This window comes from Acinonyx jubatus, chromosome E1 (assembly GCF_027475565.1).
Source record: "Acinonyx jubatus isolate Ajub_Pintada_27869175 chromosome E1, VMU_Ajub_asm_v1.0, whole genome shotgun sequence".
NCBI classification, from domain to species: domain Eukaryota; kingdom Metazoa; phylum Chordata; class Mammalia; order Carnivora; family Felidae; genus Acinonyx; species Acinonyx jubatus.
Window position 1 is genome coordinate 34491632 of NC_069397.1, and position 25983 is coordinate 34517614.

Genomic DNA, 25983 nt, shown 5'->3' on the forward strand with positions numbered 1-25983 from the left:
TAGCGGTGGAGGGGAGAGAGACTCAAGAGAAATCCAGGCACAAGCTAACGGCGGCCTAGACAAGGACTGGGGCAGGGAAGAGGAGAGAAGAGAGATTCCGAGGCTCGAATTTTCCGAGTGTTAATGATTTGGGGATTAAGTTAAAGAGGGCAGGGAGCAATTTTGAAGGACATGAGGTTTCAGCTCCTAATCCAGGGGAACGGGGGTGACTTGGTGAGGTCAGTTTGGGATGCAACCCAGGTCTTCTGGCACCCAGGCCCGTGCCCTTTCGCCTCCTGGCGTTGCCAGCGACAGTGGCCTACCAAGGGCCCCGGGATGGGGGGGGGGGGGAAGCGGCGGCTTCGCCCGGCAGCAGAACTCAAGGCTTTGAACCCCACCCTTCCGGACGTGGAGGCGACTGCAGTGCGCTCTCCTAAGGGCCAGAGGGCGGTCTCGCGCACACTCGGGCCGCTCTGGCCCCGCCCGTCTCAGTGGCCGCGGAAGGTGACGTGGACACGGAAGTGGTCGTCGTCGCGGCGGCACCGGTGGGAGCGGGGCGCGGGGCTCAGAGTGCAGCGGGCGGTCGGGCGGACGGCGGCGTTTCGCACCTGCGGCGGCGGCGGACGCAGGCGTTGTCGGTTGGGTGCGAGTCCGCTGAACCGACGAGCGGCTTCTCGGCGCCTCTCCTGCCCGTCGGAGCCCCGGAGCCGGCACCGCTCAGCCGGCGTCACCATGACCAAGGCCGGTAGCAAGGGCGGGAACCTCCGCGACAAGCTGGACGGCAACGAGCTGGACCTGAGCCTCAGCGACCTGAATGAGGTCCCCATCAAGGAGCTGGTCAGTACAGTCCCGCGGGGCACAGGTGCCCACCCGAGACCGGCGCTGGCCCCTGCGCGGGCCGCCTCCTTTCCCACGCCTCAGTTTCCAGGTCTTAAAACCAGGTGGGAGGATTGGGACTCGGTCCTCGGGCGCCCACCTCTGCCCCCAGTTTTCTTCCTTGGATGTACACGTGTCACTTTGGCGCAGTTCCAGAAGATGAGAAGGAGCTGCTTGTTCGGCCCTGAGCTTTTTACGGTTCGGGAGTGAATCTCCCCTCGTCTGGGGGCTTTCGCAGCGCTCAGCTCCGTGCTTGACTCAAAGTAGGCGCCCACGGTGTGGTTGCTGGCTGCATTGGGAGAATGAATGAACAAATGAATGAATGACTCGGCCGAGAAGTAGGCCTCTGGGTAGACCTGGGTGTGGCCCAGAACCGTGCATTTCTAGGAAGCCGGCCATCCCAGCCGGCTGTCCCAGCCCTGAGGCGTCCTTCCTTGAATTCTGCGAAGTGTCACTGCGGGGCCGGCGAGGGCTCTTCCCAAATTCCAGCTTAAACTGGCTGGAATCCGGGCGCTGCCGCCCACCCCACCACCCCGCTCCTCCCAGGCTCCCACTCAGGAAACTGAGGCCCGAGGTCCCAGAAGGTTACACGGCTGGATTGTTGCCAGGGTAGAGTTAGATCTTAGTCCCCGCTTTTCCCGCCGGGTTTCCTACCTGCACCCCCCACCCTAGCATTACTTGGGATGACCTACGTTTTCCCCACTGCCTTTAACGAATTGCACTTGGCTCTGTAGTGCGGAAGTTAGAACAGATTTCCAGTTTCATTGCTTAATCTCTTGAGTGCCCTTGGCAAGCTAGTTAATCTTTATGCCTAGACCTCCTCATTTATCAAATGGTGATAATAGTTCCCATCTTCTAGGGTTATGAGGATTAAGACTAATGTAGAATACTCGCCAGGTAGCAAGTGCTGATGCACGCTGCTCTTACTACGTTATATTTCAGTGCCGATTTTTTTTTTTCAACGTTTATTTATTTTTGGGACAGACAGAGACAGAGCATGAACGGGGGAGGGGCAGAGAGAGAGGGAGACACAGAATCGGAAACAGGCTCCAGGCTCTGAGCCATCAGCCCAGAGCCCGACGCGGGGCTCAAACTCACGGACCGCGAGATCGTGACCTGGCTGAAGTCGGACGCTTAACCGACTGTGCCACCCAGGCGCCCCTCAGTGCCGATTTTTAAAGGCCTTTCCTAGTTGTGGGAATTTTCTCTGGAAATTGCCTCGTTAGCAGATGTCACTGAATCATTCCATGTGCTGGTCTGACATTTTGTTCTTGTTCCTTTTCCTAGGTTGCCCTCCCAAAGGCCACCATACTGGATCTGTCCTGCAATAAACTGACTAGTCTACCGGTAAGATCGGCAAGCAAGCACAGTTCCTTCTAGAGCCTGATGCTGCTTCTCCTTCTTGTTTGGTTTTTTTTTTTTTTTCATTTCTTTAATGTTTATTTTTGAGAGAGAGGGAGAGAGACAGTGCAAGTGGGGGAGGGGCAGAGAGGGAGGGAGACACAGAATCCGAAGCAGGCTCCAGGCTCTGAGCTGTCAGCACAGAGCCTGACGCGGGGCCCGAACTCGTGAACCGTGAGATCGTGACCTGAGCCGAAGTCAGATGCTCAACTGACTGAACCACCCAGGCACCCCTCTCCTTGTTTAGAGGAGTTAGGTCATAAGGCGCAATTTCAGGACAGGCCCTGCAGACAGGCTGTGACTGAATCGGAGCATGCTGGGGGGTGGGTGAGGTGGGGTGGATTGTCTCAGCAAGAAGGGAAGCAAGGCTTCATTCTTCAGAACAGTGGGAAAGTCGGGCCACGAAACACTAAAGGCAGCGGAGTGCTGGCTGAATCTCTTATTGGGCTCATCTTTTTTTCTGCCTTATTTTATTCCTTTGAAGAACAGTTTACCTCTCTATCGGGTAGAGGAGATTAGAAGCCATTCCGGAAGTTGCTGTGCAGCGCAGGGAGAAAGCTGCTTATGAACAGCCTCCTTTTGATGGGGAACAGGAAAAAAGTGTGGTTTTGGGGGACTACCGTATTAGTATTCTCCCAGCCCTTGAATTACTCGAGACACTTTTTTTGTTCAACACAGCCAGTCTGTGGTCAGATCCTTTTGCTTTTTCTTGCACAGCTTCTCCCAGTTCTCCTCTTTCATATGCTTCGAGATTTGTTCAGTTCGCCATCCTTTATACCCGTCTAGGCCCTGGAGTGGTTCAGCCCTTCAGCCTCTCCGGAGTGATAGCCATTCTCCTCCAGAGCAGTGCTCCTTCCTCGTTGCCTTTTCCATCCATCACTCTGGCCGTGTCACTCCCTGACGTACCCCACTGGGCTCCGGCTCAGGGACCGAGTCTCAGAAGTTGGCAGGTCATTCATTGGATCATTAGTCTGTTCCCCTCTCAGTATTCTCCCGGGCCTCGCTCATTATCTGCAGCGTCTTCCTGCGGCTCATCAGGAACCGTTTTTTCACACTGAAAAAGCAGCTGAGGTCCCGCTGCCCCTAGGAAGTATTCCATGTCTAATGACAGGATGGTGGCTGTTCCATGTAGCCTGATGCTGCTGCACACTTTGTGGGGAGTCACTCAAGCAGCCCCTGGTGCTCTTTTCAGTCTGAACTCAGTTGTTTGTGCCTTCCTCGGCAGTGCAGAATCACTGGCGGTTTCAGGTCCCCGGAGAGCATGAGTAGTGTTTCTTAGCCGAGGCCGGAGCTTGATTTCAGGTGGGTACTGTGCTAGGTGCCGTGAAGAACAAAGAGTGACACTGAGCGCTTAAGGGGCGCATCATCTTTCCAGGAAGGCGGATGGTTCCGTTGTGTTTCGACAGCTCCTGTGAAAGGAGAACACAGGGTGCTGTGGGGGCACAGGAGGGACCCCCCTCATGGCTCCAGTCGCAGCGAGAACAGAGCATGAGGGAACACACTTATTTCGTGCCCACTTTGTGCTACGTCCTTTTCCACGTACTTCTCACTGCTTGGCACCAGAGGGGCTGAGTGTTAGCCGCACTTCATCCAAGGTGGAACAGCCGGTGGCAGGTAGGGTCAGGGTTTACACGTCGGTGCCTCTGGCTCGCGGGCTTCTGCAGTGGCTACACCAGAGCGTGCGCCCGAGGCTTAGGTGCTGTCTCTTTGGGTCCTAGTCGGATTTCTGTGGCCTCACACACCTGGTGAAGCTGGACCTGAGTAAGAACAGACTGCAGCAGCTGCCGGCAGACTTTGGCCGTCTGGTCAACCTCCAGCACCTGGATCTCCTCAACAACAAGCTGGTGACCCTGCCCGTCAGCTTTGCTCAGCTCAAGGTAACGGTTCACGAAGCAGTGTTCCACGGTCGGGTGAGGCACGGGGCTCGGGGGCCGATGGAGCATGGCTGTGAGGAAGGCCGGCAGAAATGCCACCTTGTTGGTGCTGCCTCGCACGGCTTTCCCTGCAGCTGGAACACACAGGGGCTTTCTTCCTGCTCATTTTGCTCGCCTTGAGGGACTCTCTTGTGAACTTGGGCTTAGCCAGCCTCTCTGTTCTATCCCTTCAGAGCCTGAAGTGGCTGGACCTGAAGGATAACCCCCTGGATCCTGTCCTGGCCAAAGTGGCAGGGGATTGCTTGGATGAGAAGCAGTGTAAGCAGTGTGCCAACAAGGTAAGCACGAAGCTCCCCCGGGTCGCCTCTGCCATTCCCCGGGGACTAGCCTCTGCCTCCTCTTGTTTTTCCCTCCCAGGGCACCTGTAGCTGTGCGTTGATTCGAGCACTAAGGTCCCAGTGAAATACATCTGCTATGAGCCTGTCAGGCAGAGGGACCTTTGTTTCTATGTTGACTTTACAAGTAGCAGAACAAGACTGTCTTCTCTACTGCAAAACTTCCGTTCTTAAGAAACCAGGACCTTGGGTCGCCTGGGGGGCTCAGTCAGTTAAGCATCCGGCTCTTGATTTTGGCTCAGGTTATGATTTCTTGGTTTGTGAGGTCGAGCCCCATGTGTCAGCGCAGCGCCTGCTTGGGATTCTCTCACTCCCTCTCTGCTCCTCCCCCACTTGCTCACGCACTTGCTCTCTTGTGCATTCTCTTTCTGTCTCTCTCTCTGTCTCTCTCAAAATAAATAAATATTTAAGAAACCAGGACCTTGCCTGATCCCACATTACACTATTGACAGTTGTTCAAATGGGACAAGAAGGGTAGGGGCTGTGGCCTTTCTAAGTCACGGTGGTTATAGGAATTTTGATAACGGTGTCAACATTTGGGTGCTGTACCGATAGGCAGACACGTCCTGGGCAGATCTGATTGATTTCAGTCAAGTCATCTGATAGAGGAGCGAGGAACCAAAGGCGGCACGGAAGCAGACACAGCCAGCAACCCTGAGGGGGCCTTGTGCTGCTTCTTAAGAACGACACCACGCATCTCTCACACTCCAGCCACAGTCCCTCTTCCCTCCAGCTTTAGAACAGATTGCTGCTGCTTCAGCTGAGCACCAGATGACTTACTTGGCCATGTTGAGGAGGCTTGACGAACAGAATAGACTTTAAACGCTTTAGATTTAAATCCTAGAATTGATGTCAGTGAGATGTGGGCACGAGGTGGGGGGGGGCGCGGGTCTCTAGGTGAGGCTCAAGAATAATGGCCTTGTCTTGTCATTAGCTCAGGGTTTCTGAGAGAGTCTCATCATCTCTGTCATCCACTGGCACAGGAGATCCAAGTACAAGGTCAGTGCAGCCAGGTAGCCACGGCAACAGCTTGCCCTTAGCTGAGAACAGTACAAGTGATCAGGGAACTCCTGGCGCTTTAGGAGTGATGTGCGTTCTGAGGAAGAACGATAGCTGTAAGGGATGACTCTCCCTTCGTCCTGCATGCTTTGTATTTCACCTCATGCTCCTCATAACCCCGGGAAGTAGATACGACTTCCGTTTCTCTGACCCGAGACATGCCCAGTACGCACACGTTTCATTTCTCCCTTTATTCATTCAACTAGTAATATGTGAAACCTCATGAAATTGCTGATACTCCACGAGGATAACTTCTGTTGAGCACAGAGGTCTTTAGTGTTAGCACCTACCTTCCAGACATAGCTCCAGGTAGCACACTGCGTCGTGACTATGGTAACTAGAGCCACGCTCCCTGGCACTGCTGCCCAGAGCAGTCTCTGGCACACCTTTAGGCGTTGTAGTAGCGTGGCTTGGGCCGGCCAGAACGAGGTCAGTTGTCCCCGGGAGATAGCGTAGATCTCACCAGCCCTGACCTTGTGGCTGCATGGGTCAGCTGTAGTCACTGATAAGCCTGGGGCATAGTACAGCACCTTTTAAAAATAATTTGTTAGCTGGAAAGCATTCATCAAGTGCTTATCAGAAAACGTGGACTGGGACCGGTGGACAAAATCCACCCTCGGGGCTCACGGTCTGCACCAGAGGAGTCGCTCCTTTTTCTGAACTGGCTGTTTTCGACTAACTCCTGATGTATTAGGGCCCGGGGAAAAAGGGAGGTCTCTTAAACCTCTCAGCTCTTTATTTAGCCACCTGTACACCCCTTAAAACCGCCGGAATGGTTGGTGCTTACTTAGTATTCGGAATTCAGAGTGAGACAGGGACTTTGAACTTGGGCTGCCTCTCACCATCAGGCTTGACCTTCCTGCAGATCCTGCACTCCTTGTTGAGTGGCCATTTTTTTTTAGTAAGACTGACTCCCTTCTGAGAGGTTGCGGCAGGTTCAAGGCCTGGGTTGCTCAGGACAGGGTTCCTTGTGGCTTCAAAGCAGGCTCTTGCAGCAGGGAGCCTGAGAGGTTGAGTCACTTGCTAAGGTCACAGGGTCCGTAAGTGGTAGCGTTAGGATTGTGCCGGGCTCTAAGCTTTCACTCTGTCTCTACAGACAAGGGATAGCTTCTAAAAACACAGCCTGAAAAAATAAAGTCTTTTACCTCCTCCCCTAACCATGCCCGTAGTGAGAATCTCTGGGGCTGTTTTTGTCAGGGGCTGTCCACGACTGACTGGACGAGGATTTGAGGGGCTCTGGGAGCCACGGCTTTGAGCGGTGTGTGGGCCAAATGGCTCTTGGCTTCCTGCTAGAGGCTTCCTTAGTTTGTGTGCTGACTTGAGTGGGACAAGCTCTGGCCCAGGAGCTCAGAAGACCAGTCCTCTGAGCTGTGCTACCTTCCAGCCACGCGAGGCGGACAGATCACCCCCCGTCAGCCTTGGCTTTCTTCCTTTTGAGGTGGGGATCCAGTCAGTCATCCATCAAACACATACTGAGTGTCTAGCCCGCAGATGGGACGGTAGTCGCCACCCTTAGGGAAACTAGCGTTACGACTGACGTAGGTAAGACACCTCCCGAGGACTGGGAAGAGCGGAACTTTGTAAGGTGGCCCAGGGAGGGAGGTCAGGAAGTCAGAAGGTCTCGGCGGAAGTGCCGTCCTGCCCACCACCAAGAGTTGCCTGGGGCACACGTGAGATCGTGCGTGTGACAGGGACTGTAAAGAGCAGGACTCCTTCCACGCTCCAGTTGGCAGTGGGTTTCACAAACGTGTTTGCTCACAGCTTTAGTGGCCTGGGCTCAGCTGGCCCTTCTCCAGCTAAGGCTGGCGTAGTAAGGTAGGAGACGAAGACAGGATGGCCTCCGTTAGCTCCGCGCTGCCACGGGGCTGTGCTCACCTAAAAGGAGCCATCGTGCGTTTGAGCCTCCTGAGCAGATGTGTGTGCCGTGGAGCCCCTGGCTTGGGCTAGTTCAGATCTCCGCTCCCCCTTTGCAGGTGTTACAGCACATGAAGGCCGTGCAGGCTAACCAGGAGCGAGAGAGGCAGCGGCGGCTGGAAGTAGAACGAGGTAGGTGCCGTCCCTCCGCCAGCCATCTTCCCGTCCTCGCCCGGCCGCTGGCTCCCACGGGTCAGGAGCCGGGGTCCGTGGAAGCATCGTGAGGAGGAGTATGGTGGTGTATGGTGTCATCTGTGTCTAGTCCTGGCTTCTCCGCTGAGCTCCAGAGTCCGGCAGCCGGCTGGGAGGGTTAAGAGGCAGCTCAACTTAAGTGTGGCCGAGACGGTCAGTCCCCTGCGAGCCCTCCCGGGGGTCCCCTGGACTAGACTGTCACCATCCCTGTAGTTATTCAAGCCTGAAACTGGAAAGATGTCTGGACGTCTGTCTTCAGTTCCCCAGTATCCAGTGTGTCAGCAAGGCCCTTGTGTGATGGTTCCTCCACCCCCGGGCCGTACTGTAATTCAGCCTCCGCGCTGTAGACCCCTCCCAGCTCTGTGGCCTGTCTCCACGCTGGTGCCCCTTCCGCACAGCAGCCACAGGGATCCCTTTACAACATAAGTCGGTGATGCTGCTATTTGCTTAAGACACTCTAATGGCTCCTGATTGAATTTAGGATGAAATTCAAACTTAGCTCCACAGACGACCGGGCCCGCCATGGCCCCAGGCCTGCTTGCTTCTCCAGCTGTGTCCCGCACCCAGGGGAGAGAACACTGTTAACTTCAGCCACACGAGCCTCTGCTGTTGCTCGAACACGCTAAGTCCGGTCTTACTGCAGGGGCTGTGCCTGGTTTCTTCTTCGGGTCTTTACGTGGCTGGGTTCATGTCCTTCTTGTCTGCTCAGATGTTGCCGTAGCTTTACCGTAACCCCTTCCGAACCACCCAGACGTGGGTAGCATCCCTCCCGTCACTCCATCACAGTCTCTGTTACTCTCTTTGTGGTGCATGTTGTTGTCTTTTTTCTGTTTGTTCACTCGTTTGTCTCCGTCTCTAGAAGGTCTTAGGTGCTGGAACCCGATTTGTCTTCACTGCTGTATCTCAAGCACTTAGAACAAGACTTGGCGCACAGCGGGCGCTCTGTTGACTGGCAGATGTCTGAGCCCCCTTACTGGAGGATTCCGTGGTTGGAGGGGGGGAGGACGTGCTTAGTACTGGTCATGGGCAGACCCTGAAAGAGCCTGAGTGACACTGGGCCTTCTCACATGCGTGGCTGCTGTGATGCTGTATTTCCTTGGACCACTGCTGCTTGACTTCCTGCCTCCACATGTTCTCTCCGGGTGGGGTAGAATGTGCTCTTGGCATTGTCGTTGCCCAGCTGGAACTTGGAGCTTGTTTGTACACAGAAAAGCAGTGGAAAGCTCCAGTACTTCGCATACTACAATTCAGCTACATTATGGGTCAGATGGGCTTTTAAGCCCAGAAAGACATTTAACTCCCTAATTTGTGGCATTCTGGCTTTGGAAAAATGTACTTCAGGCTTCCAAATAACTAATCTGGAAGTGCATTTTTAGAACCCAGTAATTTGTAAGCTGGGCATTGGATGTAAACGTACTTGAACCGTGAAGTAAATCAGAATGTGTCACAGATTCCTGAGTGGGAGCCTAGAGGTTCCCTCTGACAAATGATTAGTCTTGCTTTCTCAGGAAAACATTTCCATCGTGTCTAACTGTGAACTTGAGTGCTCACTTTGTCTTCTTACTTGCCCTTCCCATGCTACGTTCCCTTCTGAAGCTTGGGAAGACAGGAATCCCATAGAATCACGGTTTCTTCTCTTGACAGCCAAGTTGTATAATAAGGGTGTCCCTCTGTGCTTTCTGATCACCAGGCTCGCCACCCATGCCTTCCTCATGTACCCTTGTTACATTACCCTAATCTCTCCACTGCACGGGGCTGGGAACCTTTCAGTAATCCATCCAGCAAACCCTGAGAGCAGTTTACCGTATTTGAGGGAGGGCTTACTTCCTGGAGAGCAGGAAGATAGCTGCCTCCTTAAGACTGCTTCAGTGACCTGTGGCATAAGGGAAAGGCCAAGCCCGTGCTTTTAGTCACTCAGGAAAGCACTCTTGCAGGTTTGTGGGTGAGAAGTCATCTTGGGGTGGATTTTCCTGCAGAGGCCGAGAAGAAGCGGGAGGCCAAGCAGCGAGCTAAGGAGGCACAGGAGCGGGAGCTGCGGAAGCGGGAGAAGGCGGAAGAGAAGGAGCGCCGGAGAAAGGAGTACGACGCCCTCAAAGCAGCCAAGCGGGAGCAGGAGAAGAAGCCGAAGAAGGAAGCAAATCAGGCTCCGAGTATGTTTTCGCAGTTGCAGGGTTCCGGCGGGGGTGCCGTGGGGGCACTGAGGGGGCAGTGAGCAAGGCTGCAGACCTGGTCAGATCCAGCATGCTCTCAGTCCTGGGAGTCGCGTGGAGGGTTTGCCTACGGGGGGGGGGCTGTCCTGGGGAGCAGGTGCTTACGTGCAGGTGTTTGGTGAGACATGGCTTAGAGTGTTCCCAGAATAGGGAGCTGCCCTTCTTTCTTATAAGGGTTGGATGGCAAAATCACCATAAAGCGAAGATTGCATGTGGTCACATTGCCCTTAAAAGTCCCTCGCATCATCTGTGAAGTGCACTAGGGCATTCTGAGTGCACGGTACCGTCTCAGAGATGCCAGCACTACCTCTGGTTTTCTCTCCAAGTCGGAACAGAGCGCCCTCTTTTTGCTTGAACACAAGAGGAATCGTTTTGCTGCCTTCAGGGGCCATGCTGTATAAAAAACAACAGTGTTTTGCCTGAATACGTCCAGTTGGATTTGTGTAGGGACATTGCTCCATATATAGGGGAGGATTGTACACCTTCTGGGCCAATGGGGCCCGTGAGGGAGAGGCCCCTGAGCCGGGGAAGGAATTCTGTAGGGAAGGTGAAGGCGTGGGGCCCGGCCGCGGCTCTCCCTCGCTGGCCTGGAGCAGGTTGCCTGGCCACCCACCGTTCTGTTTCCTTGTGTAAAATGAGGATTCCACCTCCTCACAGGGTAGCGACAGCATTAAGCAAGAAAACCTATGTGACAGGATCATGTAGTTCTTGGCATGTGGGTGCTCAGTCAAGTTTTTAAAAGTTTTGGCTAAAAATCTCAAAACCAGGGGCGCCTGAGTGGCTCAGTCGATTAAGTGGCCGACTTCGGCTCAGGTCACGGTCTCACCTCGTGAGTTCAAGCGCCGCACCGGGCTCTGTGCTGACAGCTCAGAGCCTGGAGCCTGCTTCGGATTCTGTCTCTCTCCCTGCCCCTCCCCCACGCATGTGCACGTTGTCTCTCTTTTTCAAAGATAATAAACATTAAAAAAATTTTTTTTTAATCTCAAAACCGGTTTTTATTTTATTGTATTTATTTTTTTTAAGCGTTTCAAACATTTTATTATTTTTTAAAATGTTTATTTTTGAGAGAAACAGAGACAGAGCATGAATGGGGGAGGGGCAGAGAGACAGCAAGACACAGAATCCGAAGCAGGCTCCAGGCTCCGAGCTGTCAGCACAGAGCCCGGTGCGGGGCTTGAACTCAAAAACCATGAGATCATGACCTGAGCCGAAGTCAGACACTCACCTGACTGAGCTCCTCAAGCACCCCATAAAACCAATTTTTTAAAAAAATTAGAAATGTAACATATATACTCACTCTAGCATTGAAAGCATTGAAGCAGCATTCTAACTGTGCTTGTTGCCCCCTGAAAAGCCCCTCCCCTGATCCCAAGGGACCCTGGGGACTGAGCTCCGTGAGGCGCCCGGAATGACTCCTCGTTCTGAGTGTGCCCTCTTGAGATCCACTGGAGGAGGACTTCTGTTTCAGGCTCTGCATAAGCAGAGGGTTTCAAGAACTCAGATGGCCTTAAAAAGTCCTCTTGTCAGGGCCTGGGAGTTTGCCTTTGAGGAGGGGGTTCTGGCGGATCTGCCTCAATGGGTAGAGTGTGGGTCGTCTCCCACTGACTGAACGTTCTTGTCCGCTATGACTCTGTCCCTCCAGAATCGAAGTCCGGCTCTCGCCCCCGCAAGCCGCCCCCCCGGAAACACACCAGGTCCTGGGCCGTGCTGAAGCTGCTGCTGCTGCTGCTGCTGTGTGTGGCCGGCGGGCTGGTCTCCTGTCGGGTGACAGAGCTGCAGCGGCAGCCCCTGTGCACCAGCGTGAACACCATCTACGAAAACGTGGTCCGGGGTCTGCGCAGCCACGACATCCTGCAGTGGGTGCTGCAGGCCGATTCTCAGCAGTGAGCCTGTCCTCCACACCTGCTGCCTCCCAGCCTTGGAGCTTGGATTCCTATGGAATTGGGTTCTGCTGGACACAACCTCTTTTTAGCGTCCGACCTACCTGCCATCATCAAATGGCTGCCGATTGGTACTTGAGATCCCCTCTTTGTAGGACTTCTCCGTTCCTTGGTCAGGGTCCCCTGGCGGAATAAGAAGTGAGACGTGGGGAGAGTTACCTGCATGCCTAAAGGAATAGGCTTGGGGTGGGGAGAGGGAAAAACGGCCTTTTCTAGTTGTTCTACAAAGCTGTGTGAAGGCAAGGCTCGTTTCTACTAAACGGTCAGGTCAGCTGTCACTACATTTATACTTTTGTATGTCACAAACCCTTTCTTTCATTCCTCCCTGGGCAGCCAGGGCAGATCAGGAGGCAGTGTGATTGGGGACTATGGGAACACCATACTCGGCAAATCTAGCCTAAATTGGGAGGGGGGGGGGGATACCTATTTTCTTAAGGACCTCAGACATTTTTAATGACCATATAAAACCTCAGGCTGTGAAAGGGACTTCAGGACCACCCAGTCCAATAGAACACTTGCAGACAGGGAAACTGAGGCCTTCTGTGACTTGCCTATGGTCTCCCAGCTAGTTGAGGCAGAACTGAACTCCTGCTCCAGTATCCTCTCTCTCTGTCATTTTGCTTCCATAATAATGTCAGGAGAGAACAGAAGTCACACCAGAACTGAGTGTCTCTCAGCTGGGGTGTAAAATCTTTGATGGTAGGCAAGCTTCATGTCCCACAAATAGAAATCTCATAGCCATGAGGGTCCTGGCAGCTCCTGTAGAGCCCTGCCCCCGGCTCATGTGGCTTTCGCAAAATGGGAACGGCCCAGGCTCCTTGCCTCAATTTTAGAGCATTAACTCCCTGATTGCCAGTAAACAACGAGGTGGACCATTGCAAAGCCATATTGTCTCGGGCAGCTGTTGGTAGTTGGTGCGACAAAGTAAGTCAAAGTCAACCTGAAAACTCCAAAGTTTCATGGAGATGGACGTCTAGAATTGTTTGGGTCTAGACCTAGAACCACCTCTGCAATGAAGGGAAGCGAGTGGCACCACGGAGTTTAAAAGTGGCGCACTTCCTAATGACCAGCACAGACGGGCAGGACTGTCCATCCTCTTGTCTCCCAGATTATGCCTCTGCTTGCTCTGTGGCCTCCTTGGCCTCTCTTTTTCACAAAAGCCGGATGAAGGGAAAAGAAATGGCCATCATGGTGCTCATTCACTGAAAGGTCCCAGTTACGAGCTTCTTGTCTCTCCCTCAGGGGAACAAGAACCTGTCATGGTTCAGAGACAGAGTGAGGTCCAGGGTTTTTAGCCTTAGTGGCTCATTTGGATAGGATGGCCACTTATGACCGTCCTATTGGAAGAAGTGACTTGTTCCTTTCTCCCTCCCCAGATAGCTCTGCTGCAAAAGCCCATACCTTACTCAGAATCACTACACATTCCTTAGTCTTCCTCCAAGCTCCAGAGCCATTGGTACAAATGCTTTATTGAAACTAAACAGTACGTGACATGAGATTAAGAGGATATGGAAGTCCCCACGCAGGGGCTGGTTGAGGCGGCTTCAGTGGGTGTAGGAAGGCAGGGCACACCTGGCCCTAGTCAAGTCAACCCGCTGAGGGAAGTTCACTCATGATCTCGAGATTTGATGCTGAGGTTCTTCTGGATTTCTACAATTATTAAATATGTGTCTGAGTGGTCTGTCTTTGTTTCTTTGTGTTTTGAGGGTTGAGGGCTGGCTGGGGGAGGGGGAGGGGTGATTTGTGCACGGCAGCTGGGTTTTTGCTAGGAGAGGAAAATTAAAGGCTTGTGAAGGTAAACACAAGTATCTCAGCCATCTGTCCCAAGCTGACAGGGAGACTTCTGCAGATAAGGGCGCCCAGGGAACAGCCTGTGGTCCGACCCAGGCTTGTGCTTCAAGGAGGCGCGTCCAGTCTCTTCCTGTGGCCAAAGGCGGAGGAGATGCAAACCTCGTTTGTCATCCTTGTCCCCGAGGGCTGGCATCAGTCTGCACTGTCTAAAGAGAGAGCTGGCTGCAGAGTGGTCATCTGAAGGTAGATCCGCCTGGAGAGCTCTGGTCCAACACGGCGGGAGGTGGAGGTCACACCTTCCCCACGGCGAACCTGTATGTCCGCAAGCAAATTCTGGCGCTCTTGCTCCGAAAAACACCGCCTGTAAGCCTGCAAGTGGCAAATGACCGCTCAATACTGTACCATCCAGTCACCCTTGTGCATCCATAAGGGGGCATTAAGCTAGGGTGTTGGGGAGGAGAACCTGTCCTCCCCGGGTCAGTGTTAACGGCTTTCTGCAGGCCCACACTGTGGACCACCGGTGTGCCCCAAGGAAGCTGCCTGGGAGTCCACCGAGGCCATGGGGTGCCAGGTGGGGGGTGACCCCTGCAGCAGCATACCTGGACCAGACGCTGCGGGGAGGGATAGGTGTCCACAATGGCACTGGCCATGTCCAGGCTGACTCTGTTCAGCTGCTGAATCTGTCTCCTCCAGACCAGCGCGAGCCCCCTGCCAGCTCGGTCAACCTTTGCCCCTCCCGCCCAGTCACTCTCCAGGCAGAAAGAGAAACTGGTTTGATCTCGAAGCTTCCTGTGAATAGCAGTTGAAGAGTCATGAGTCAGTCACTCCACCTGTCTCCTCGGCTGGGAACTTAAAAACCCTCCCTTCCTTCCACTGACCTCCCAAGAAGCAGGCACAGTGTTGTATCTGGCCTATTTGAGTGCTTTGTTCCCAAACACCGCTAGTTGCTGGTTCCCTTAAAAACACCACCTAGTCCTTTCCATTAAGAGAGAAAGCACCTAGAAAGTACCAGATTGTTTCACATGCTGAAATTGGGTTGTGTTGACCAGAGAGCAGTGTGCACAAGGACAGACAGACACAAGGGACCGGGTGTCAGGCAATCGGGGAACCTGGTCCAGTTCTAACTTGCTAGGAGCTTAGACAAGGCACTCTCTTAAGGCCTCAGTTCCCTCAGGTATAGAATGAGGAGGGACTTGGCCTGAATGGTCTCTGAGGTCTTTTACTAACTCTAAATTCCGACCACGAACACTCCTAGAACTAAGTAGGCTAAAAGTTTGTTTCATGAGGGCTTATTACACTGTGACCTGCCATGTAATGAAACCTGGCAACTTGGCTTACTGGTGACCCAGGGCAGCCTGCAGGCCACGAACTTACATGAACATGAGCTAAAGCAGAACATTTTACAGGCGCTAGGCTTGAGGGCTCCTCATGAGAATCCCCAGCATGAGGTCTGCTCCTTCCACCGCCAGCTTGACCGACAGTGAGCCGGCAGCAGACCCCGGGGGAAGAGGACATCCGCACAGAACCAGGCCTGGCGGTGGGGCGGAGACTTGCTGGGGGCACTCACTTGAAGGGCGCCTCGGCCACAGCCTTTGTAAATGCGCAAGCGAAGTCGGCCAGCTCTTTCCAGCTCTGCACGATTCGGGCCTGGGCTTCGGTGTATAGCTGCAGATCCACCAATGCCTAGACACCCAAAAGCGCGACGGGCTGGAAGGGCAGAGGGACTCGGCCTCATCGAAGTTGCCCTCTCACACCCGCCGAAGCTGCACCCCAGCGCCATGGCTCCCTGTTTTAGCCCCTTCTCTCCTACTCGGTGCCAAGGCAGAGAGTCGTGTCCAGCAGGCACTTTGTTCCTTATCCACAGCAAACTGGGTTAGGGGAGAGTGAGAGCCCAGCCCGACTCAGGCAACACCGAGTTCTTACCTCTTCCACGTCTACCCTGGACACCATTTGCCCCGCGCTGGCCTCTGGTTGTCTCCGCTTCTTCTCCTTGGCCTGTTCTCTGTTTGCCACTCCCCGTTTCCTTCTTCTCGGAAGATGGGGAGCGCTGGAATCGGGGGGGGGGGGTCAAAGAGCAGCAGCTCCAGGCTGAGCTCAGGCAGGAAAGGGGTGAAAAGACCAGACCAGAGGGTCCCACAGGGCTTGCCAGGGAGGACCCAGATATGCGATGAGTAAGTGCACCCCGACGGCCTAAGAGCTGCCCCTTTTCAGGCTGTCTTGAGGACAAATTCAAACCTGAAGCATTTCTCCTGGTCCACAATCACCAGGGACAGAGCCTTCCCAGCTGTCCTCGCTGCGGTGTCAGTTACGAAGCTCCGGAGTGTTTCCTTCCCTTTCTCAGAGTCACCCAGGCTTCCCTGCGCGAAGGCAGACGCTGCGTTAACGTCTGTTCCCTAGAGTCGGCCCTCTGCCCCGTGCCTCGCGGGACACTCGTCTCTGCCCACCTGCTTGAACTTGTAGACCATGGACACAAACGCCTCTGCCAGGAGCAGCACCAGGACCATCGGTTCCTCCACCCAGCCTTCCTCTCCATCCTGCCAAAGGACCCGGGACCCAGCAGAGAGGGGCAGCTCAGCAGGTGCTCAGCACCCGTGAGAGAGACCCAGGCCTTCCGGGTGATGAACTTATTCCCATCAGCCGAGCCCACTTGTGCAGTATTCTTCTGGAATGAAGCCGTGGTGGCCAGAAACGGTAACCCGTGATCCTGTCCCTCCCAGTCCTCCCCTGCTCGACCTTGGCATACTGCATCTCAGAGGCGGTGAGTAAAAGGTGTGGAAATGCTGAGAACTGCCAATGTTTCTGGGCGCTTTGGATAGGGGGGTGGAGGGGAAGGAAACTCTTCCAGAGGGGTTGGTACAAATAAGTAACTTGGCCCTTGAGGGTAGATGTTGACTGGGAGCTGAGTGGCCCTTACACACACACACAGGTTTTGTGTGACAGAGATAAGAGCCACAGGGGAACTTCCGCCTGGGAGAGCACCTTCTCTTCACCAGGGCCAACAATCCAGTGTCGCACAGTGACCGGGAGCGGGGCCAGTGCAGTTTTCTGACTGGGTCCCTGGAAACAAAAGCCAAGGCCTAGAACAGAGCAAAGTGCAGTGGGAGGAGCTGTGGGCTCTAGTTGCCGCTCAGCTGTGCTCCTCTGACCTGCCTCCCCCCGCCTGTGATGTGGGGGTAAGAACTCCCTCTGTGCGGGGTGACTGGCGTGACTGCGACTGACGCACGAGGGAGAATGCGGAAGTGCCTTGAAAGGTTAAGCTGCGACATGGATATAAAGATTTGCTAACAACCCAAATTAAAAAGTGTGCAATTAGGGGCGCCTGGGTGGCTCAGTCGGTTAAGCGTCTGAACCTTGATTTCAGCTCAAGTCACAATCTCACGGTTCGTGAGTTTGAGCCCTGGGTCAGCCTCTGTACGGACAGTGCGGAGCCTGCTTGGGATTCTCTCTTTCTCTCTGCCCCTCCTGTGTGTGCTCTCTCTCTCTCAAAAGAAATAAAATCAATTAAGAAAAAAAAAAGTATGCAATTGCCCTAAATTATTGAGCAAATGAGAGCCAAATGCGAGGAAAAATATTTTTAAGCAGGCTCCACACCCTAAGTGGGGCTTGAACTCATGACCCCAAGATCAAGAGTCAAGTGCTCTACTGACTGAGCCAGCCAGGTGCCCCAAGAGGAAAAAATCTTAACGTTTTCATCTAGAAACTCTTAAATGAGGGGTGGAGTATTGTGGATTCACAGACCAGATGAGTGGAAGGCACAGCAGCTGTAGTAACCTGGGAGCCCGGGCCAAGGAAGGAACATTTGCTGTGTGCCTGCTACGGGCCAGTGCTTGGTTATCTTAGTCCCCACGACACGGGGCACCCAAAAGGATGTAACGGTGTCCTCATTTTACACACGAGGCACAAGGAGATAAAATAATTTGCCTAGGCTCATAGCCATAAAGGCCTGGGGCTGAGATTCAAGCACAAGCCCACCCATTCCCAAAGCCCAGCTAGAGAGAAGTAGAAATCCTGTGAGAATTACCTTCTCTCTGCCCCCCACGGATCCCCTCTCCCTCCTTCCCCACTCTGCTCCCTGCAGGAGGCCACACCACCAGGCTGTCTCGTGCAAAGGTTGGCGGGGAAACCCAGGAGGAGATTGGAGGGAGGGAGGGAGGGAGGGAGGGAGGGAGGGAGGGAGGAATGAAGTCGAGATATTTCCCTGGCTCCCTCGAGATGGGGTCACTTAGGGTTTGCTACCTTCCTCTACTGGAGGTCAAGCCTCTCTCAAGGTGGGTGCTGTCTACATTTCTCTCTCCTGGATTCTGATAACCACTTCTCCCCTTCATCCATTCAGGCCGAGGTATGGTAAGAAACATGTCAGTGGTTCTCAACCAGGGGTGAGTTTTTCCCACATGGGATGTTTGGCACCACCTAGAGACGTTTTTGATTGTCATGCCCGGGAGTGTGCTAACTGGCATCTGGTGGTTAGAGGCCAGGGATGCCGTTCAACGTTCTACAGTGCACAGGACAACCCCCACAACAGAGAATTATCGGACCTGAAATGCCGGCCGTACCTGAGGTGGAGAAATCCTGAGTTAATGGTGTTATCATTACCTTGAGGTACTGTGTCGTCCCTTGTCGTTTCCTTGTAGCCTGCCCACGCTTTACAAAACAGATCCTCTATTAAATCTTCCTCAAATTACCCTAAGTTGAGTGTGCCTTCTGTTTTCCTGCTGGGACCTTGCCTAATATTCTTAACAATAAAAGCACACGTATCGGGTGGCTCGAAGAGGGGAGGAGAGACGTCAGCCAGAAAGCTGCTACCTCAGCTAGCCCGGCCCTTCTCCTCCAGGTGATGCTGCAAGGCACGGCCTGTGCCTCAATCACACAGCGGCACTCCATGGACTGCAGCGCCCCGAGGAGCTGGCCTCCGCCTTCCATCTGTAAGAGCACTGCAACAGACGACAGGAAAGGCGCTATCAGTGGGTGGCCCAGGAGCAGGAAGGGCCCAGCACAGGATGAAGACAGTTGCCAGGAGCACCTGGATCCAGCCCCACAATGATGTGCCTTAAGCATTCCTCGGGCCTCTGCGCTTTCAGCCTATTCACCAGGGCCGCCTTCTTCTGCCTTTCCTGTTGTCTCAGGGTGCTCTCCTTCCGGCTTGCTTGTCCCCGCGGCTGGCATCCCCGTGAGCCTCTCCTCTGGACCTTCTGACTATGCTTGGTTCTCTTCTGAAGTGGGGGGGCTTCAGCATTTGTTTTGGTTGCTGTCAAGCTGTCGCTCTGCACAGGGCAGGGGGCTTGGAAGGCTGGAAGCTGATGGCACAGACGGTCTCCCACAGGGTCCCTGTTACTTGATGAACGTCTCTCTGAGGTGTCACGGAAGGAGGCATCAGGGACCTTTGGAAAGGACTGTTTTTTCCAGCCGCATGATGCTCCTTCAGTACTCCGATGACCCCACACAGTTTGAATCGGGGAGCTAGCGTCCTCAGGGCTCAGCTGCTTGTGGGTCAGAAACTTACATGTAAGCCTCTGGGCCAGGGGGATTAATTCTTCCTCATCCTCACTTCCACTGCTTAGCACCCTGACTGGCTCCGCTTGTGGGACAGGTTCCGCTATGTCTGGGACAGGTGGTGTATCTTTCAACTTTGGTGATGGAGGACGGGAGGCCTCAGAATCCGAGGTGTCAACCACAACAATCTTCTCCCTCTGAGGCTGCCTCCTCTTCGTTGAAGACACTACCTGCTTCAGAAAGGCAAACGTTGGCAACTCTTCAGAGTCACTCTCACTGGACTCCAGCGACAGTGATGACTTTGTTAGAGCCATCGATAGGCGCTATCAAATTAATTCCCTAAAAGGAAAAAGAGAGATGAGACACAGACTAGCACTGAATTCAGTCCAGTAGACACGTTCTGTGGCCCAACTTTACGGAAATACATACGGTATCTAGAGAAACAGAAAAGACAGGATGCGGTCCCAGCACATTCAACCTGGAACTCAGCTGTCTGTAGCCTAACGGGACGCCTCAAATCCCTTCTAGGTCAAGGCGACCTATAAACAAAGTGGAGATTACCATGAGAAAATTTCAACGCCAAGACTCACCACCACCCCTGGTTGATCTCTGCATTTGACATGCAGGTTATCAAGGCATCCTTTCTTTAAAGATTGAGGTGTAACACTGCGTAGATAGGCCACACTTTGTTTATCCATTCAGCACTGACGGATATTTGGTTCGTTTCTGGGGTTTGCCCATTATGAACAATGCTGCCGCGAACATCCATCTCCACGTTTTCGTGGGGGCGTGTTTTCAACCCTCTTGCACATACACCTAGGAGTGCAACTGTTGGGTCGGGTACAAGAATCCGTATCTTTGAATAAACACTCACTAACACTGTAGGTGTGACCCCCGGATGAGCCACCTAACCTTCCCCAGCCTCGCTTTCCAATGTAGCAAAATAGGGATGATAACAATACCTACGTGGTAACATTGTTGAGGAGTAAAATCGTGCGTCTACAGCGTTCGGTACAGCACGAGGCACACACGCTAAGCACTCAGTAAACACGCTGAATGCCTCCAGAGGGACCTCCTCCCGGTCCCCTCCCTGGGTCTCGCATTCGTCCGGCAAAACGAGGCTGCCTGCCAGACGCGCCCGGCTCGTCCACACCGCGCGGCACAGCCCCCGATGCCCTGGTCACCCAGGCCCTGCAGAGGGGTGCTCAGGAGGCAGGCCCCCGCTCGCCGCCCGCCGCGCCAGCACAGCGACGCTCCCCAGCCACTCCCCGCGCCACTTTTTCAACCGCCGCGAAGACCCCGGAAGTAGATCGCCCGGTAGCGGAAGCAGGTCTCTGAGACCGGAAGCGAATGTACGGCAAATATGGCGTTGGCGGCGCTGGCGCTGAGGACGCGGGCGGCCGGTAACGGGACGCCGCGGCTGTTGCGGGGCGAGGGGTGCCGGCGGAGCGGGGGCCCTGCAGGGAGCCTGGGGGTGGAGGCCGTTCTCTGCGGAGGACACTGGGCGCGGAGTCGGGCGTGTGGGAGGGCCCACGATCTTCGAGGGGCGGCTGTCACCGGTCACGTGACACCCCTCGGGCGGCCGGCAGTGGGTGGTGGATGGGTTGGGGGAGCACGTGTTCTTCCTTTGCCGGGCGCGCCAGTACAGCTTCCCTGGCGCTTGGTGACTTGGGCACCTCGCTTCCACTCCTGGTGTATTTGGATCCCTTCATCTATAAATACTGTACATTGGTGTCCCGCCCCCCCCCCCCCCCCCCCCAATAACCCGCTCGGTCTCTGTGCTAGACTGTGGTTCGGTGTTGGGGATCTCAGCAGAGAAGATGAAGACAGTCTCTGTCCCCCGGACCGGTTCTTTCTAGTGGAGAAGCCAATACATAATAAGCACGTACACAAAATGGTTTTAAATTGTGACACGTGCTGTTAAGGAAAGCAAAAATACGTGTGTGGGGGTGTCTTTTCTGGGCGCGGGGGGTTGGTGATTAGGGAAGGCCTTTCAGGAGGTGACATCTAAGTTAAGACCCAAAGCACGATAGGAGGCCTAGCCCTGTCAGAGAATGAGGGGCCGGAGAGTGACTCACGCCAGTGTTACATTTTGAGAAGCAAACAGCTGCTCTTACGTGAATTTAAAGAGGGTTTTAAGAGAGGAAACGAGGAAACCAGATGGGAAGCTGAAATGGGAGCCTTGATGAGAGAGGATTTCCCCAAGATGCTAGTGTCAGTGAACTTGGAGGGAAATGGTGGGTGGTTTTTAAGATCTGTTTGGGAGATAGAGCCCAGAGTTTGCTGGTGAGCTGGATATGTGAGATGAGCCAAGATGAGCTGGATATGTGAGCGATCTGCAAGGTCTTGATTTCTTCCTGAGCAACTGCATAGGTAGTCGCATCATTTACTTTGAGGTGAAGGATGGGGAGTAGGCTGAAAGGCAAAGATTTATGAAAGAGAAAATGTAGGTAAAACAAAAGCCCCATTCTTCAGGTTAATAAGAGGATGAATAAACGAATAGGTTTAAAGGTAGATAGATCCCGGTGCTGGGTATTTAACATGTCTTTTTGAGCATTTATATCTGGTCCTTTGCCCCAGCTACTCTCTGTGCTCATTAAAGCTTCAGAAACCTGGTTTCAGGAACACTGAACTTGTAGGCTCCGGGGACTCACAAGACTTCTCTAAAGACTCTGGCATAGCCCTGGCCGTGTCCGGACACCTGAAAGCAAGGACTGCCAGCCCTGTGCTTGTCATATAGCAAGGGGCTTCTAGCTTGGTTAGTGTGAATTTTAGTTCACTTCCTTTTTCAGAAGTAAATGCCGTTGAGCATTTCGGAATGCGTATGGGGAGGTCAGGTTGTCAAGGGCAGGGTGTCAGTCTTGGCTAGGACCTGTGCTGGATAGGCTTGCCCAAGAGAATCTAGCCTTCTGAAATGGCTGGGAGCCTGTGGGAGCCACCCTCAGAGAAGCTGCCCTTTTTTGTTTACACGTATCTGGTGTGCAGTGGATGGGTGGATGGCTGAGAAAGTGGTGGGTGAGGCCAAAGCAGGACCCTCTGTCTGGGTGTCCTGTTGCTGGGCCCTGTGGTCTGGCCCCTCCGCAGTGCCTGGAGCTTTGACAACATGTGGTGAGTGAGGCTGAAGCCAGCAGCTCTGTGGTGTCCTCTTGATGGCTTACGTTTCTGTGGTGTTTGTCTCTCCTCAACAGGACTGAATGTGTCAGGACCCAGGGCACATGGTGTTTATTTATCTTCCGTGAATATTTCACTACCCATCACCTCCCCTGGCCACACACACTCTTCGCATGAGTGCATACACCCAGGACAATACAAGGAACGACTTGTCCCCTGCCGTGGGAGAAGGCCAAGGGCTTGCAGACACTCCCTGAAAACCAACACAGTCAAGTGGCATTTCTGCTCACATATCTTCCTCCCCTCCCCTGCCACTGCCCCCCCCCCCCCCCCGTCACCTCTCAGCTTAGCAGATGGCCCATTGAGGCAGAGGACGAGTGATTGGGAGCCTCTCTGAACAACTTTTCTGTTCTGTCTGCAGTTACAACCCTGCTGGGCCCCCCTCAGACTGCGTCTCTTGCCGTCCGATACGCATCCAAGAAGACAGGCGGCAGCTCCAAAAACCTGGGTGGAAAGTCACCAGGCAAACGCTTTGGCCTCAAGAAAATGGAGGGTGAGGGTGTGCCTTGGCTTCCACTTCCCACCTGCCCCCTCCCGTGCTGTCCCCAGCATTCCTTTGCAGAACAGGAAAACCACGCACACGCCTGGTCCTCTGCTCTGCACTTAGCTCGCCAGAGCACTTGGTTCCAGATTCCAGATGCAGAGAAGACCTGGGGCAGGGAGGGGGTCCTGAGGAAGAGCAGATAGCTGTGAACCTGGGCCACGTGACTGGAGAGAGACAACTGGCAGAGGGAGACCCGGAGCTGCTGCTGCATGAAGAAATTGACTTTGTCCAGGGTCAGGCTTAGAGGTCGGCGTGTGGCACTTGGTCCAGGAAAGCGAGGGCCGGTGTGTTTTCCCAGCAGTTAGCTGTGCTGCCCCAGCACTGGGGCCCAGCGTCAGTGTGCTTGTGGACTTCTCTTTTAGATCACTACGTTCATGCCGGCAACATCCTTGCGACTCAGCGCCACTTCCGTTGGCACCCGGGTGCCCATGTGAGTTGCTCCATGGCCCTTTCCCCTTTTTTCTTTCCCAGGACCACCTCTCTGTGCTCCTAAGCATGATAGTAAATAACAAAACAGTTGCGTTCATTGGGTACTTATCAAATGCCAATCATCATTTTGCTTCCTGGGCCTGCATTATCTCGTTTCATCCTTAGCCCATCCCTGTGATGCGGTGATGGCACTGTGATGGCACTTCCATTGTCCAGGTAAGATGCCAGAGACTTAGAGAGTGGAGGGGTCCACGTGACAGAGCTGGGGTTCATGCGAGGGATGCCTGACTCCCGGTCACTGTGCCTTGCCTTGTGTAGCAGCAGCCTGGTTCTCTCGGGTCTCCTTTCTAACCCCCACCTGTTAGAGGAGGAGACACTTAGTGATCTGAGATATTTTTTGAATCTGGGGAAGCTAATTCCAGTGTATTCCTTTTTCTTTCTTTCTAATCGCTCTTTTGCACGAAGTTAATAGATGGCTGAAAAAGATAGTTTGGATTTAATAAATACAGCGGACGTGCAAGAAATCAGGTCTACAGCAGGCAGGGATTTCAGCTTCAGCAAGCTGGGATTACTTTCTGACGTAGGAAAGATCTTTGTCAACGCAGATCGGTACGAGACTCTTCACGTTATCTTAAATGTTGGTTTGGTTTCCTTTGGAATCCGTTTCCCCTACCGCCCCTTTTTTGGCAATTTTAGGAGGCACCGAAAGACTGATAGTAGCCAATACTTACGTCAGAAATGCTAATTTGTATGTGAATTGATTGTACTTGCAGGAGCTTTGTCTTTTAGAACTTGAGACATTGGCTGTGTGGCTGTGTTAACTCTTGGGACTTGCCAAAGTAATAACAGCGACAATAACAAAAGCTAACGTGTTGTGAGCTAGGCAGTATTCTGAGCTCTTAATGATGAACTCGTTTAATTCCTCGAGTTGACCCCATAAAGCAGTTAATATTACCCCCGTTTTGCAGATGAGAAAACCCAGACACAGTGAAGTAACACAGCTCGTCCGGGTCACACGATAGTAGGTAGTCGTGCTAGGATTTGAACCAGGCACTCTAGCTCCAGGGCTCATTCCTTTAGTCAGAGAAATACTGAGTACCGTGTTGCCAATCTCAAGCTCTAAAAGAAAAATGCCGAAATACATACAGTTTACAAACCGTGTATGCAACTCGTAGTTTATTTAGTTTACTCTCTGCTCATAGTCTTCGCCCAAAGAACAGCTAGAAATAAACAGCTGCCCCGGCAGGTGAGAGTTAACCGAGTTGATGCACATATCAGCGGATACCATTGGTACTGCTGTTTTGTTAGTGTACGTGTTGCCATACATATGGCCTTGCTCTGTCCTTCCCGTGAAGCCTGAACTTTAGAGATCACTGTTTGGATGAAAATATGGCAAACGTATGTTTACTCTGACAACTCCAGCGCTTTTTCATTTTAAGCGAGGCAAGCTTCCAGGGGCAGTGATGAGGGGCAGTTTCCCCGGGCCTGGGGTTTGGGGATTTGTCTGGTGTGGCTTCTGGCCAGCTGCACAGACACGGGTCCAGATCCCAGCCTTCGGGGACGGAGCAACCCTGTGGATTGGCTGTCGGAGTTTTTGTTTTCCCCCTTCTGTCCCAGGGTCGGTAAAGAAGTAGAAGTCAAGGAAGTGCCAAGCAGTAGGAAAGGGAACCCAGGGTAGAGCTTTCTGATCTCCCGTTTGGGCCCAGGGCCTGAATCCTTTCGAGAAGTTTGTTCTGAAGCCCTGGGATGGACCACCTGGCCGTCGGTCCAGCTGACTGGGTCTTTGTGTTGCAGGTGGGGCTGGGGAAGAAGAAGTACCTCTATGCCCTGGAGGAGGGGATAGTCCGCTACACTAAGGAGGTCTATGTGCCCAGTCCCAGCAACGCGGAGGCTGTGGACCTGGTCACCAGGCTGCCCAAGGGTGCTGTGCTCTATAAGACTTTTGTCCATGTGGTTCCTACCAAGCCTGAGGGCACCTTCAAACTGGTGGCTATGCTTTGAACTCCTGGTCGAGGCCGCCGGACAGAGACTGGAGCCCGGGTGACAGGAGAGGATGGCAGCAGCAGAAGTCAAGGGTTGGCACGACAAGGTCTGCTGAGGACGTCTGTTTGGTGGTGATTGCAGAAGACTCTGAAGTGACTGGCTCTTGGGAGACCTGACCTGGGGCCAGAAATAAAGTGTGCTGGAGTCATGAGTCTGTGCTGTGTGGGGATAAACCTGGATGGCGCTGCTTGCTGGTTTTTTGGCCCTTACCCACGTTCTGTAGTGTGCACCACGGAGCACCCTCAAAGCAGAGAAGCGGCCTGCCAGAGTGAGGAAAAGAGAAGAGGGGAGTGTGTTTGAGAAGGGATTGCTTTAGAGCCATCTCCCCGAGGGGAAGGAGGAGGAGAGCTTGTGCTTGAGGGTGTCACTGCTCCTTCTCCCCCAGGAACCCATCCCAGGCCGGGTCCTGGGGGGAGTGGGGGTGTGGGGGAGGGGCCGTAAAGGAAGCAACATGGTCATGTCCTCTCCTGGAGCCATATTTGGAGGGAGCTGGGGCTGCAGCCCCAGGAGTGGCCACATGGTCAACCCCTGTCTGACTCTGTGGGTCCAGCGTAGAAAGTCCCCATCTACCCTGGAATACCCAGGTCCTTTCAGTGATGAGGCAGAATGGGTGACAAATGGGCTGCTTTCCATTTCCTGGGGAAAGACACGCCCACCTCACATCCTTTTCTGGTT

The 25983-nt window shown here is 53.7% G+C and overlaps 3 protein-coding genes across 6 annotated transcripts; 2 read left to right on the plus strand and 1 right to left on the minus strand.

The window, feature by feature from the left end:
* Window positions 1-481: 481 nt before the first annotated feature.
* On the plus strand, window positions 482-13521 carry LRRC59 (leucine rich repeat containing 59). The gene is made up of 7 exons (XM_015083362.3): window positions 482-816; window positions 2143-2202; window positions 3975-4133; window positions 4364-4468; window positions 7558-7630; window positions 9667-9840; window positions 11543-13521. The coding sequence occupies exons 1-7, from the start codon at window positions 712-714 to the stop codon at window positions 11785-11787; spliced, it is 921 nt and encodes a 306-aa protein (XP_014938848.1). The 5' UTR covers window positions 482-711; the 3' UTR covers window positions 11788-13521.
* On the minus strand, window positions 11778-20354 carry EME1 (essential meiotic structure-specific endonuclease 1). 3 transcript variants are annotated; one of them, XM_015083360.3, is made up of 10 exons: window positions 20088-20354; window positions 18652-19460; window positions 18435-18562; window positions 16076-16165; window positions 15867-15988; window positions 15555-15678; window positions 15199-15314; window positions 14231-14420; window positions 13791-14000; window positions 11824-11963 (listed from the first exon to the last, which is right to left on the minus strand). In XM_015083360.3, exons 2-9 carry the CDS (start codon window positions 19433-19435, stop codon window positions 13824-13826), a joined length of 1731 nt encoding a protein of 576 aa, XP_014938846.3. In that variant the 5' UTR covers window positions 19436-19460; window positions 20088-20354; the 3' UTR covers window positions 11824-11963; window positions 13791-13823. The 3 variants fall into 3 exon arrangements, with proteins under 3 accessions (XP_053068718.1, XP_053068719.1, XP_014938846.3); XM_053212743.1 differs by lacking the exon at window positions 13791-14000 and having other exon boundaries at window positions 11778-11963; window positions 20088-20350; XM_053212744.1 differs by lacking the exons at window positions 13791-14000; window positions 16076-16165 and having other exon boundaries at window positions 11778-11963; window positions 20088-20352.
* Window positions 20355-20394: 40 nt separating this feature from the next.
* MRPL27 (mitochondrial ribosomal protein L27) lies at window positions 20395-25459 on the plus strand. 2 transcript variants are annotated; one of them, XM_027034058.2, is made up of 4 exons: window positions 20395-20524; window positions 22654-22785; window positions 23199-23266; window positions 25060-25459. In XM_027034058.2, exons 1-4 carry the CDS (start codon window positions 20485-20487, stop codon window positions 25264-25266), a joined length of 447 nt encoding a protein of 148 aa, XP_026889859.1. In that variant the 5' UTR covers window positions 20395-20484; the 3' UTR covers window positions 25267-25459. The 2 variants fall into 2 exon arrangements, with proteins under 2 accessions (XP_026889859.1, XP_026889858.1); XM_027034057.2 differs by lacking the exon at window positions 20395-20524 and adding an exon at window positions 20717-22229.
* The last annotated feature ends 524 nt before the right edge of the window (window positions 25460-25983 follow it).